Raw genomic sequence first — 14,162 nt, forward strand, 5'->3', positions numbered from 1 at the left:
AAACAAAACATAGTTTTCTTGTAGAATACCTTGTACCAAATCAACCCTTCTCCAAAGTATGGTACAAGAGAAAATTACTCTCTCATTCTAATTAAGACTTAGTCTTAATATTACAAATGGTGAACAGAGTGGCTTTAAAATAGTAGGAATTAATACCTGATGGCTAAGGAATTATATGCATTTAAAACATGTATTTCAAGCCAGTTCAAACACACATGATATGTATAATTATCTAGGTGTATATATAATTTAAAAAATCTATTTGCGTTTTAGAATGCAAGGGACTATATAAAGCTCATTTTTTCCCCTAATTGAATAACATAATTAAACATCTTTCTAGAAAAAAGTATTCTAATGTCCCCTTAGATCTGGCAATACGTTCACCTAACACTTAATTGCTATTAAGTCTTTAGCAGTTCAGGAAAAATTTTATCGAGTAATATTCTGCCTTAATTTGTTAATAGAAGAATTTGATATTCTTATAAACATAACTTTTAAAGAGCCCAATCACCTGTCTTCTGCCTGACCTAAACCTCCAGTACACTCTGCAAACATTTTTTTAAAAGATTTTGTTTATTTATTTGACAGACAGAAATCACAAGTAGGCAGAGAGGCAGGCTGAGAGAGAGGGGGGAGCAGGATCCCTGTTGAGCAGAGAGCCCAATGTGGGGCTCGATCCCAGGACCCTGGGGTCATGACCTGAATCGGAAGGCAGTGAATTTAATCCACTGAGCCACCCAGGTGCCCCTCTGTAAGCATTTCTGATAAAAAAAATCCTTATATTATGAATTACATCCATATCACCGAAGCTCCTCTACATGAGGAGGAATAAGAAAACCTACTAAGAAATTCTTCAAAATATAAACTAAAAACAAAGAGAATTGTAATGGTTCCATGTGATGGAGAGCTTTTACACTATCTTTAAAAAAAAAATCCTTATATAATCATGATGCTTCTACTTGTGCTATGTATGGCAAGAAGCAGTATATTGTGCATAGGGTTGAGGGCAGGAGGATGCTGGGATATGTCAGTATGCTACTGCAGAATTTATGCTATACATGGATAATATAAAAAGAATGATTGTGAGTAATAAAAATAGTATAATTATGTCAATGTTCAAAATTCCTGAAAGGATTATAAGAAATGATGCAAATAACAAAAATAATACTGAAATCAGATTTATTGAGGTATCTTTGATATAGAAAGAACTTTACATATTTAATGTGTACAATTTGATGAGTTTGGACATATCCAAACACCCATGATACCATCACCATAATCCAGGTAATAGATATGACCAACACCTCCTGGAATTTCCTTATGTCCCCTTGGTGTTTTTGTGTTAAGAGTATTTAACATGAGATCTACCTTTTTCACAGATTTTAAGTGCCCCATACCATATTGTAAACTATAGGCACTATTCTATAAGGCAGATCTCTAGAACTTATTCATCTTACATAACTGAAACTTTATACCATTTGAGTAACAATTCCCCATTCCCCAATACCCCTACCATATCACCTCCCAGCCCCTGCAAGCACTATTGAATTTTCTGCTTCTATGAATTTAACTATTTTAGATACCTCAAATGTGGAATCATGCAGCAGCATCTGTCCTTCTGTGACTGACTTATTTCACAGATGGCAAAATTTCCTTTTCTTAAGGCTAAATAATATCCCATTGCATGTATATGCCACATTTTCCTTCCCCAGTCATCTGTTGATGGATCCTTGGATTGTTTCTGTATCTAGTGCTGCACTAAACATCAAAGTGTAGATATCTCTTCAAGATCCTGATTTCAGTTTTTTGGGGTATATACCTAGAAGTGGAATTTCTGGATTTTATGGTAGTTCTAGTATAATTTCTTGGGTAATCTCCATATTGTTTCCCATAGCTGCAGCACAATTTTACATACCCACCATCAGTGTACAGTGTTTCCAGTTTCTCTACAACCTCACCAACACTTGCTACATTAAAATTTATTTGTGTTATTAGTCACAGCTAGCATAACAAACATTTGCAATTAAGAACAGCAATCTGGGGGCGCCTGGGTGGCTCAGTGGGTTAAAGCCTCTGCCTTTGGCTCAGGTCATGACCCAGGGCCCTGGGATCGAGCCCCACATCGGGCTCTCTGCTCAGCATGGAGCCTGCTTCCTCCCCTCTCTGCCTGCCTCTCTGCTACTTGTGATCTCTGTCTGTCAAATAAATAAAATAAAATCTTAAAAAAAACAAAACCCAGCAATCTGAATATAAAAGTCATATTGATACAATAAAAATATGGGGAAGAAATGAGAAGAAAATAGATGATGCTAAACCTCTTTAGAATAGCGAGAGAATCAGTAGATATTTATTCTTCAAATTGGTAAAGCAATTATCCTTTTTTGGGAAATCTTGTCATACTACCTATATTGGGAACTCTTGTCATACTGCCTGTCAATGATCTAGCTGGGGTAGGGAGCTCCCCCTTTGTACTTCCAAGAGAGGTTGAATCCTAATTCACCTTTTCTATAACCTGTACCAGTAAAGAATTAAACTTTGTTAAGCCATTGACATTTCAGGATTTATTTTATACCACAGCCTAGCCTAACCTAGCCTCATAAAACTTAGTGCTAGAAGTAGAGTGAATCCATAATAAAAATCTAAACTCAAACCACCCTGAGACCTAGGTAAGAAGGATCCCTGCTCTGGGCCCAGATTTTATAGGACATCACATATTACCCTCCTCCCCCACTACACACATGATGTATTATAAAATGATCACTAGATGGACATGAACACCAGAATGGTGAATAATTTTTTATTTATAAAAATATACAAGAAGACTTAAAGTAAAAAAATTTTAAAAAAATACTTAAAATTGTAATTCACCCATTATAACTTTGCCTTTTAATTTTAATAGAGTTTCGATTATTTCAGAAGAAATGAAAATTTGGTTACTGCTAACATCAGTGAAAATGATCAAAATTATTCTGATCAAATCCAGATCTGAACAAGTTAGGTGAAATCCCTGCAACCACACAATCTTTATTAAATAAAGATTTAATTATTGAGCAAACAATGAGACTGTAGGCTTCCATTTTTATTCTTCCTTTGCCCACAAATGATGGTAAGCTTGTCTGAATCATATGGGGAATTTAATAGTTAGCTGGCAAACAGTGACACAGCTTATGTCATGGGCAGGAATCCATCTGATTCAGGGCCAAAAGATCTGAAAAAATGTGATCTATAACTCAGGAGGAAGACCATGAGTCCATTGAACTTGAAGCTCAAAGCAGAGAGTGGAAAACAAAGCAATAGTGTTTGTTGGTTGTAGTGTGTGTTCAACAAAATTATTTTATGAGTAAAATAACTACCAGTTTGGAAGCAGAAATAAAAGCCAGAATCAAGAAATGTGGGGCTTTTGCGGCACCTGGGTAAGCTCAGTTAAGTGTCTGCCTTCAGTTCAGGTCATGTTCCAAGGGTTCTGGAATTGAGCCCCTCATCAGGCTCCCTGCTCAGCAAGGAGTCTCATCTCCCTCTTCCTCTGCCTGCTGCTCCCCTGCTTGTGCTCTCTCCTTATCTCTCAAATAAATAAAGTCTTAAAAAAAAAAAAAAAAGAAATGTGGGGCATTTGAGACTTGAAAAAGAAACTGCTTCTATGTAGTATATAATAAGATATATTAAAAAGTCTTTGAGACACATGTCCTAAATCTTTCATGTGATTAGAAAAGCTCTGGACAAAGAGCTGAAGTATAGGACTCCAAGGAAATCTTCTTAATTGATTAAAAAGTGGCATAGCAAATGAACAGATTAGAGTGTATCCATTTCCCCAAAACTCATGTTTCAAGAAAACTGGCATTAAGCTGAACAAGAAAAGCACCACGGTGAGAAAAACCAAGAAAAGACTTGAAAATTTCTCTAACTGGTCTTTAAGTGTGGGTATTGGTATTTGGAACTGGTTGGAGACATACAGCTGAAAGACCTTCAGAGGTTTTTTTTTTTTTTTTTTTTTTTTAAGATTTTATTTATTTATTTGACAGACAGAGATCACAAGCAGGCAGAGAGAGAGGAGAAGGCAGGCTTCCCACGGAGCGGAGAGCCCGATGCGGGGCTTGATCCCAGGACTCTGGGATCATGACCTGAGCTGAAGGCAGAGGCCTTAACCCACTGAGCCACCCAGGAGCCCCAGACCCTGAGAGTTTTTGAGACAGATATATTTCCAAAGATAGCAGAAACCTGTTATAAAAAAACCTGTGAATGTTGGGTACTTTAAATGACCATGGACAGAAAGCAACATGAAAAGGCTCTGGCTCAAAGATGGCATATTTCCCAATGCCCAATTCAAGTTGGCCAAGGAGGATGACAGATGAAGAACAATTTAGAGGGAGAAGATAGGTACCACAGAAAATAACGAACAAGGGAATTCCTGCCTCCTCCAATCAAAAAAAAATTTCTGGACCCCAGTATAGTAGGTCTTCGTACCCTCTCCTATCTAAAGATTGCAGAATCATTCTGAACCAATGATTACTGTGTGGCTCCCATTCTCCCACATTCTGAATAGATGTGTTTGGTGTGGTGGTCTTGTCTTGTGTTGCTGTTGAATATTGTTTGTGTGGAGGACAGACATAGTCACTAGGCCAAGAGTATCCACAACCAACCTTGTTGGGTTTTGCCTACCACTCAAGAGATATTAAGCCTTTGCTTCAGTAACTGAACAAGATATTGGACTTCATACTTCGGCAGAGGCCTAGAATTGTTCTATTTCTGGGAAGGAAGGATAAATAAATAAATAAATAAATAAGTACCTGATGACCATAAAAGCAGTCTGTGCTTTAGACACTTAATGCAACCATGTTAGGGTTATCAGACTAATTCTGCCCAGAGGGATAGGAGTGGGAACAACATGTATCACCTTCAGGTCTGATTATACAAATACCTACATAATCTTCTAGCTTTCTCAATGGTGACTCTGAAAAACATGTGTTGGCATGATGGAAGTAAGATATAAACAGCCGATGGCATTGCATGAAGAAGAGGGGAAGTGGAGAATGGTCCAACCAGTATTGGACTTCATGTGAGGGATACATTAAACCTATATTCTTTAAAGATTAATGCTAAGTGAAATGAGTCAGATAGTGAAAGACAAATACTATATGATCTCACTTATATGTGGAATCTAAATTAAAAAACTCATAGATACAGAACAGATTGGTGGTTGGTGGAGATGGGGGTGGGTGAAATTGGTGAAGGAGGTCAAAAGGTGCGAACTTCAAGGTTTAAGGCAAATAAGTTCTGGGGATGTATGTTAAAGCATAATGATGTGACTATACCTAACCATACTGTATTATATATTTGAAAGTTGCTAAGAAATTAGATCTTAAACATTCTGATCATAAGAAAAAGAAATTGTGGGACACCTGGGTGGCTCAGTTGGTTAAGCGGCTGCCTTCAGCTCAGGTCCTGATCCCAGCGTCCTGGGGTCAAGTCCCGCATCGGGCTCCTTGCTCGCCGGGGAGCCTGCTTCTCCCTCTGCCTGTCACTCTGCCTGTGCTCTCTCACGCTTGCTCTCTCTCTAACAAAAAAATAAAATCTAAAAAAAAAAAAAAAAAAAAGAAAAAGAAATTGTAACTGTGAGGTAATGGATGTTAACTAAACTTGTAATCATTTCACCATATATTCATATATCAAATCATGTTGTACATTTTAATACAATGTTATATATCAATAAAAAAGTTAAAAAAAAAAAGGCCTGCAAGCTTTGAGGGTTTATTTGTTAACATAACATCATAGTCTACTATTTTCTGATAAATATAGAAAAAAAATTTTTTTAAGTTTAAGTAATAATCTCTGTATCCAATGTGGGGCTTGAACTAATAACCCCAAGATTAACAGCCACGTGCTCTACCAACTGAGCCAGCCAGGTGTCCCCTGATAAATATAGAAATTGACATGAGAAATGAGGTGCTTAGTTTTTCTGGGTGATCAGTAGTAGAAGACAGGAGAATTCCTGTTGAAGATTTAGTCCACAGGTAACACTTCTGTTTCTGCAGGATGGAGTCGCCAAGACCAGATTCACCTTCCCACTTGAAAAAAACTATGTGCAAAAGCGGATGTCAGCAGGCGTAACACCAGGCAAAAAAAGCCAGTGCTCCCTGAGAGTAGGAAAACTAAAAAAGTAATCCTCATGTTAGTGCTGTGAGAGAATTTTCAGGCCATAAAGAAGTACCAGGAAAGAGAGACCTGCATGGAGAGAGAATTCCAAAGATGTTCAGAGGGTCCTGCGTGAGTATTTAGCAGAGTACTGATAAGCCCATGTATTTGAGGAACCTATCCACGGTCAGGGAAATTGCTCAAAAAGGCAAGAGAAATATTACCTAATGCTCACTCAGTCTTGGGAATAGTGCCTCTTTTCACTAGCCAGACTGGAAAACCTCATAATTTTGGGAATTGTGTAGAGTACTCAGAAGGAACTTGGCTTCAGTGTGGGAGATATTTATTCCTACCCTAAACCATTGATTTTTTTCCTGCCCAACAAATCTTAAAAACAAGACTCAAATGGATCAAAATGCCAGGTAACATGAATACATGACAGGAAAAAAGTCCAGAGTATTTACAGAAAAACAAAAATAACCATCACCCAACAAAGTAAAATTAGGAGTATCTGGCATCTGGTGAGAAATTATCTGCAGGGGCACCTGGGTGGCTCAGTGGGTTAAGCCTCTGCTTTCGGCTCAGGTCAGGATCCCAAGGGTCCTGGGATCAAGCCCCGAAGAGGGCTCTCTGCTCAGCAGGGAGCCTGCTCCCCGCCCCCCGCCCCCCCCCCGCCTGTCTCTGCCTACTTATGATCTCTGTCTGTCAAATAAATAAATAAAATCTTAAAAAAAAAAAAAGAAAAGAAGAAATTATCTGCATACAGAGATGCAAGAAAATACAACCAACTCCAAATGAGAAGAAAAATCAATTAAGGAAAATCAAACCAGGACTGACACAGATGTTAAAATTAGTAGGGAAAGCAAGACGGAGAAAAAAAAATAATGAAAAGAGCATCAGCGAACTGTGGAAAACTTCAAATGGTATAATGTACATGTATTTGGAGTCTCTAATATTTTAGTAGAAAACAGCTCAAATTTTTCTCTTTTGGTTAAAATCTGCAGATTCAAAAAGTTCAGTGGACCCCAGGAAACATGAACAATGTGATACCAGGGCACATCAGATTGCTCCAAATCAAGGATAAAGAGAAATTCTTAAAAGCCACCGAAGGAAAAATGCATATGATATACATGGGAACCAAGAAAATGGTCCAGCAGATTTCTCATCACAAATAATGTATGAGAAGATAGAAGACACTGTGGTAACATCTTTAAAGTTCAGTTTAGAATTCTACTCATAGTGATAAGATCTAGCAAAAATTAAGGAGATTGAAAGGTATCTAAAGATACAAATTTCCAGTTATAAATTAAGTGCTATCCATATAAGGTACAAAATGGTTGATGGAAATGAAAACCAAAGAAATGCAGATAAAATTAAATTTCCTTACAACCTGCAGCCCATTGATGAATATTTGAGACAGAGTATGACATTCCTCAAAAAAACTCACAACTGTTTTATGTTTATTTTTTTTTAAAGATTTTATTTATTTGAGAGAGAGCGAGAGAGCGCGCTCGAGCACACACAAGATTGGGGAGGAACAGAGGCAGAGGCAGAAGCAGGCTCCCCATGATCAGGGAGCCGCTACCTGGGGCTCAATCCCATGACCCTGAGATCAGGACCTGAACAGAAGGCAGGTTAGACTGAGCCACCCAGGTACCCCACTCACAACAGTTTTAATGGTCATGCTTTGAGGGAGGCAAAAAGTAACTCTAACTTGACAATAGCCAGACCTCCAGGATCCTTTAAATCCTCTTTAACATATGCAAACCCTATTGGAAACTTCCTTTGTCTTTAGCCCCCTCCCCCAATTTAGAAGTATATAATCCATTGCTCCACAATCCCAGTGCAGCTTTTTCTGCCCATGGGTCTGGCCTTGTGCTTTAATAAAAACTCCTTTTTTGCACTGAAAATATTTCAAGATTTCTTTCTTGATCATTCCTTCTTGACCCACATCACATCAATGATGATTATGACTAATCCTGCTATATGGTATATAGGAAAGTTGTTAATGGAGTAAATCCTAGAAGTTCTCATCACAAGGAGAAATTTTTATTCTTTTTTCATCCTTTTCTTTTGGTAATTGTCTATATGAGAAGATGGATGTTACCTGAACCTACTGTGACAATCATTTGACAATATATGTAAAGCGAACCCTCATGCTGTATGCCTTAAATTTATACCATGATGTATGTCCATTATTTTTCAGTTCAACTGGAAAAAATATACAGTTAATAAAATTGCATGATAGAGAAAAGAGTAAGGAGAAACAAAGATTTTTATAATATAGGATTAAATTGATAGGATTAAAACCAACAGACCAAAGTATAAGTTAATGTCATTTAGGCAGAAGGAAAATGATACCAGGTGGAAATATGGATATGCACAAAGAAATGAAAATTTCCATATCCAGAAAATTCAAAGGACAAAAATAACAAAAGCTTCTACACATTTACAAACATAAAACAAGGTAAATGCAAACAAGGATTGTTTCCATTCATGTCTTCTCCACCCTGGTCTTTTCTTCACTCTCCTTCAGCTAGTTATTTAAATTTAAATTAATATTATGTATATCCTTTTATTGCTTCCTTTGGAGAACATAGCATCTATAGGTGTTTACACAGAATGTGTATATTTGTGTGTATTGTGTGTATTTACACACATATATGCATATGTACATGTGTATATATTTACATACATATATAGGATGTATATATTTACATATACACACAAATATATGGGTACATATACTTAAATAGCATTTTAATGACATAAGATAGTCCTTTAAAAAGATATTCAAATAAATATAGAGGAAATGCTGTATAGCAAATCCATGTCATTGACCACGTTAACCTATTGGAGATTAAAGTACATATTACATATTAAAATATTTTAACAATTCTGCATTAAAGAGATTAGTTTATTTTTGTTTAAGCCAGTGTTTCCTAAACATTGTTGAAATCTCTTTCCCCTCAAAAAATGCTTTCCCATGTAGCAGAATAGTGGAGTTTTGAACTTTAGTGCCAGAGTTGTGATTTTATAATACTTCCATTTTATTTTCTGTTGGATAGAGAGGAAGAAAGCTTAAATAGAAAGAATAAATAGATATGTTTTACAATGTAGCAACATCTGCATAGCACATAAACAAAGCTATGCTGCCAACATTTATGTTCATAATTTCATAATGATATATCTACAAGCAAGAAAAAATGCATGGGAAATTTCTTGTGATAAAATTTATAGTCAAGCATTTATTTAAAAATTATGGATTTTTCTATGGATTATTTTAATAGTCCATTGTTTTCATGGTCATACTTCAGTAGAGTACTCTTTTTGGCTTAATGTTTATATGATGGAAGTCTGCAAAAGACACCATCAGTTCAATGTTTTTGGAATTAAACTTCACATATTTATTATTTTTCATGGAAATGGCAATCTGATATTATTCAAGTGTTGATTTCATTATTTACATCCTTGCAGAACATTTCTTAAAAATGAATACTACACATGTAGTACTGTTTCAACAACCTAGAGTTCATAAAATGTAAAAACAGGTAAGTGGACAAGAGAATCTCCATCACTGTGCTATTTCTTTTATATGAAGTATCTTGGTTTTGTGGTTTAGGAAGTGCTAGCCAAAATATGGGGGCGAGTTCAGGAAAGTTGTGAGAAGTTGCAAAGTACATTTATTAAGCCTTAGTGATGAAATCCAAGCAACTCCCAGACACCAGCCTTCCCGGACCCACCCCCCCCCCCTCCTTCTTCCCCCCCCCCCCCCCCCAAAGGGGGCTAAGCTTTGGCAATATACAACTTCAGGTTTTCCTTTTTCGTCCACTCCCTATCACTACCCGGGAGAATAGCCCAGCTAAAACGTGATTCTTAACTGCGGGGTGAAAGCCCAGATTGAATTCACATAAATGAATCCATCGGATTTATCGCCCAGAGATACCTTAGGATGAACCAGAGAAAAAAGATCCCAGACCCGTTCTTTCTCACCATGTGTTTCATGTCAGCCGCGGGGGGCCACACTTTGCCTCGCAGCTCATTATGAGACTCCACGCACTCGTCTTTGAAGCGCTGGTCTGTGATAGCAGGGACTTTAGCAGACGATTTACTGGCTACCAGACAGAGACCTAAAGTCCACAAGCAACTCAGTTTTTTCCTCAGAACCATGGTGAGATGCAAAGGATGCTCTGAATGTGTGGACAGTAACGGCTAGGCCAGCCGTCATCCTTGGCCCCTGGGGACCACGCTCTCTACAGGCTCCATCCTCCTGCACAAGCTGGACTCAGCGAGCTCAGGCGCTGATGCGCAGCAGGTTGCCCCGAGAGGGCGGGGCCAGAACCCTAGGTAAGACAAAGAGCAGGATTATCCCATCACAAAGCCCTGGGCTTCAGAAAAGCATGAGCCGCCCTCTGGTGCAGTTTTAACCATCCAGGGCGCTTTCTGCGGACCCAATCCAGAATCACTGTGGCGGGCCCCTAAATTGCTATCCAGATCAGACGTAGGGCACAGTGTTACCTAAAAAGGCAACATGTATTAGATGCTGAAAACGGACCAAGCCTGTACAAAACCCTATATATTAGTTACACAGACTGAATATATAGTTTTATTGTTTTAAATAAACTGCAGCATCATACTGCCCTTATCTCCAGAAACTGGTAATAAAGCAAGAACAGGCATTTTGTATATTCCACATAGTGTGATTATTACTTTGCCAAACACTTAATAATTTAATAGTTTGTGTTTGTTTTCTCATTTGGAGACAGATTGCCTAGAAAGATAAAAATAGAGAGGGTAGCCAAGTAGTTCCTCTGGACAAAATCTCATAGTTGATATCGGAACTTGGAACAAACCTAAGGCTTAGTTAGTAACCAAGTAAACTTCTGAGAAAGGATCACTTTAGTGGGCATTCTAAAGGCTAAAGCAGAGTACATTTGATCTTATTTTACCTACATTGCAATACAAACCAACTTCATTTGGTTTAATATTTTATATCCATTATATCAGTTGTTATTTAATAATGTACGGGCCTATTTAGCCAGAGCGGCTCCATCTCTGGTTGAACAGCCATTTTGTTGTTTATACAGTAAAATTTAAACTGGCCCCTCCCCCCCTCCCCCACAGGGGACTTACTTAAAAGCAAGTCGGGGAAACTAGCAAAATATGGTCGACCAGTCCCAGGTAACAGAGCCCAAATACAAGGGCGGGTCAGGCCAGGTGGAGACATCCAATCAGTGGATACTGTCTCCCTAGCTACCAAGGAGTGTGGGCCCTACCTTTTGGGCGCCAATGCTGACCAAGGTGATAGGCTAGTTCAAATAGCTACTATGGGGTGAATTGTAATTCAATTGGTCACCTGTGTGTGACCTAGCATGACTATGCAACTTTCTCTGTGTGTTACAATCTCATTGGCCACCTGTGTGTGGCCAGGCTCAACCACATGGCCTTTGCCCTTTACAAGTTAGTCTGTAAGGCTGGGAGGGGTCGCTCTTTCTGTAAGAGGTGGCCCCGAATGGTCGGTTTGATTCTCGATGCTTGGTGTGAAATAAAGCTTTGCTTGACCTTCACTTCGTGTCAGTCTCACTCCTTTGATTACGGACCTAACAATAATAAACCAGCATTTTTTGTGGGATGTTAAATGATATTTTCCAGTATTTCTGTGTTTCAAAGAAATACTTTTATTTGAAGATTTAAGGTTGTTTACAATGCCATTTAATTTAAGTAAATACTTATTTATATCAACTGAATAGCCTAGTCAATAAATCTTGCCAGTAAAAATCAACTTTGGTGCAAATAGTTACCATTTTTAAATAGAAAGTGGAAAATTAGGGGGTGCATCACTGTCTCAGTTGGTGGAGCATGTGACTCTTGATCTTGGGGTGGTAAGTTCAAGCCCCATGTTGGGTGTAAAGATTACTGAAAAACAAAATCTTAAAAAAAAAAAAAGAAAGCAGAAAATTAAATTATAAAATGGGGGAGAAAATACAACGATCCTAATGGACATTCTATTGAGTAGTAGAGAAAATATCTGTCTGCCTCTGTTGATGGAGAATTATAATATATGTGACTTTAGCATTACTTACACAGTCCAAACTGAGATTTTCATATCCCACACCCCGATCTGGATCCTTCCACAATTTCCCTATCTCAGTTAATGACAGCTTCATCCTTTTGATTGCTCAAGCCCTGAACTTTGGAGGTTTTGGTCCCTTTACAAATTCTGTTGTCTTTGTCTTTACATTTTCAGAACATGACCACATGTTCAGCATTTGAAATGGCACTCCTTGATTTCGTGGATAATTGCAATAGCTTCCTGGTGAAGCTTCCTGCTCCTGCACCTAACCTTCTATAATTTATTCTCAAGACAGCAGTCAGAGTGATTGTATATGATCTTAAGCACACTTAAATACTTTGAGTGTCTGGTATGTTTTAGGCGTTTTTCCTGATGCTTGGGATTACAACCATAAGAAATAAAACAAAGCAATCTGCCTTTCTGGAATTCTAGTGAAAGGAGAGAGAGAATAAATGATAAACATGATAAATAAAATTTTATAGCATGATAAACCTGATAATATTTATGGAAAAAATAAATCAGGTTAAGGAGTTTGGGAGCCCTGGGGTGGGTGTGGAGGTGAGGGTGGCAGACTGTGATTTCAAATAGGGTGATCAGTGTGGCAGTGTGGATGTCTTTGAGAAGGTGACTTTTTAGCAAATACTTGAAGGGGATGCAAGAAGGACGTATGTGGCTACTGGAGAAAGAGTGTTCAAGGAAGAAGGAGTTTAAATACAGGTTGGAACTATAATACTTGGCAAAAATCATGTGGAAGATGGGAGAGCTTAGTGATTATAGTTGAACTATTCTAAGGTCCTTGGATTTCTGGGGTAGAGTAGAAATATGGAATAATTTTGACTTTGGTTGTTGTTGTTTTTTTTTTTTTCTTAAAGATTTTATTTATTTGACAGAGAGAGATCACAAGTAGGCAGAGAGGCAGGTAGAGAGAGAGAGGAGGAAGTAGGCTCCCCAGCGAGCAGAGAGCCCGATGTGGGACTCGATCCCAGGACCCTAGGATCATGACCTGAGCTGAAGGCAGAGGCTTTAACCCACTGAGCCACCCAGGCGCCCCTAATTTTGACTTTGTTAAGTGATGCATACATTTAAGAATAACTATTAAAAGATATTTTTTAAATGTTTTTTTGAGCATTGAGAACATTTTTTGAGCATTTCTAGGACCTCATTCTATTGTCTCTATGTGTATTTATCTTCATATTCAAATATTTAAATACTAATTCTCAACATAATATCCAAAATGATCCTATTAAATATAAGTCAGATCACTCCTCTGCTCAAAACCTTCCAACTGATGGCTTCTCATGGCAGTCAAAACAAAATCCCAAGGCTATCCTCACTATTACCTTCAAGGCCCTAACCAAAGAGGCCCTTTTCTGATCTCATCTACTTTCCTTCCCTTCCTTTTCTCTCCTCCAGATACTCTGGCCCCTTTATTGTTCCTTTAAAAAGTGAAGGTCCTGGGTGCCTGGGTGGCTCAGTGGGTTAAGCCTCTGCCTTTGGCTCAGGTCATGATCTCAGGGTCCTGGGATCTGGCCCACATTGGACTCTCTGCTCGCTGGGGAGCGTGCTTCCTCCTCTCTCTCTCTGCCTGCCTCTCTGCCTACTTGTGATCTCTCTCTCTCTGTCAAATAAATAAATAAAATCTTAAAAAAAAAAAAAAGTGAAGGTGCTGCTACCTTAGGGCATTGCTCATTTCTTTTGCCTAGAACTCTTTTTCCCAGAAAACTACATTGTTAGTTTCTCATGTCTTTCAAATATTTGCTCAAAAGTCATCTTCTCAAAATACCTCAGAGTGGTATTTTACATTACCCATCCTACACCTATCACTTCCTATTGTCCTTTTTTCTGTCTTATATTTTTCCATAGCCCTTATCCTCACTCATATCAGACGTAATTTATTTACATTTTCATTTCTCCCTTCATTTGAACGTAAGCCCCATGAGGCAGGGATTGCTTATTATTA

The 14,162-nt window shown here is 38.1% G+C and overlaps 1 protein-coding gene across 1 annotated transcript in view; it reads right to left on the bottom strand.

The window, feature by feature from the left end:
• The window catches only part of LOC111141952 (GLI pathogenesis related 1 like 1), a 31,252-nt gene extending 20,953 nt beyond the window's left edge, over window positions 1-10,299 (bottom strand). The window contains exon 1 of the mRNA XM_022494834.1: window positions 10,123-10,299. Coding sequence (XP_022350542.1) covers window positions 10,123-10,299 — 177 coding nt within the window. The remainder of the gene's footprint in view (window positions 1-10,122) is intronic.
• Between the last annotated feature and the right edge of the window lie 3,863 nt (window positions 10,300-14,162).

The sequence above is a fragment of the Enhydra lutris genome, unplaced genomic scaffold, assembly GCF_002288905.1.
Source record: "Enhydra lutris kenyoni isolate GAN:26980312 unplaced genomic scaffold, ASM228890v2 scaffoldscaffold7, whole genome shotgun sequence".
Lineage (NCBI taxonomy): Eukaryota > Metazoa > Chordata > Mammalia > Carnivora > Mustelidae > Enhydra > Enhydra lutris.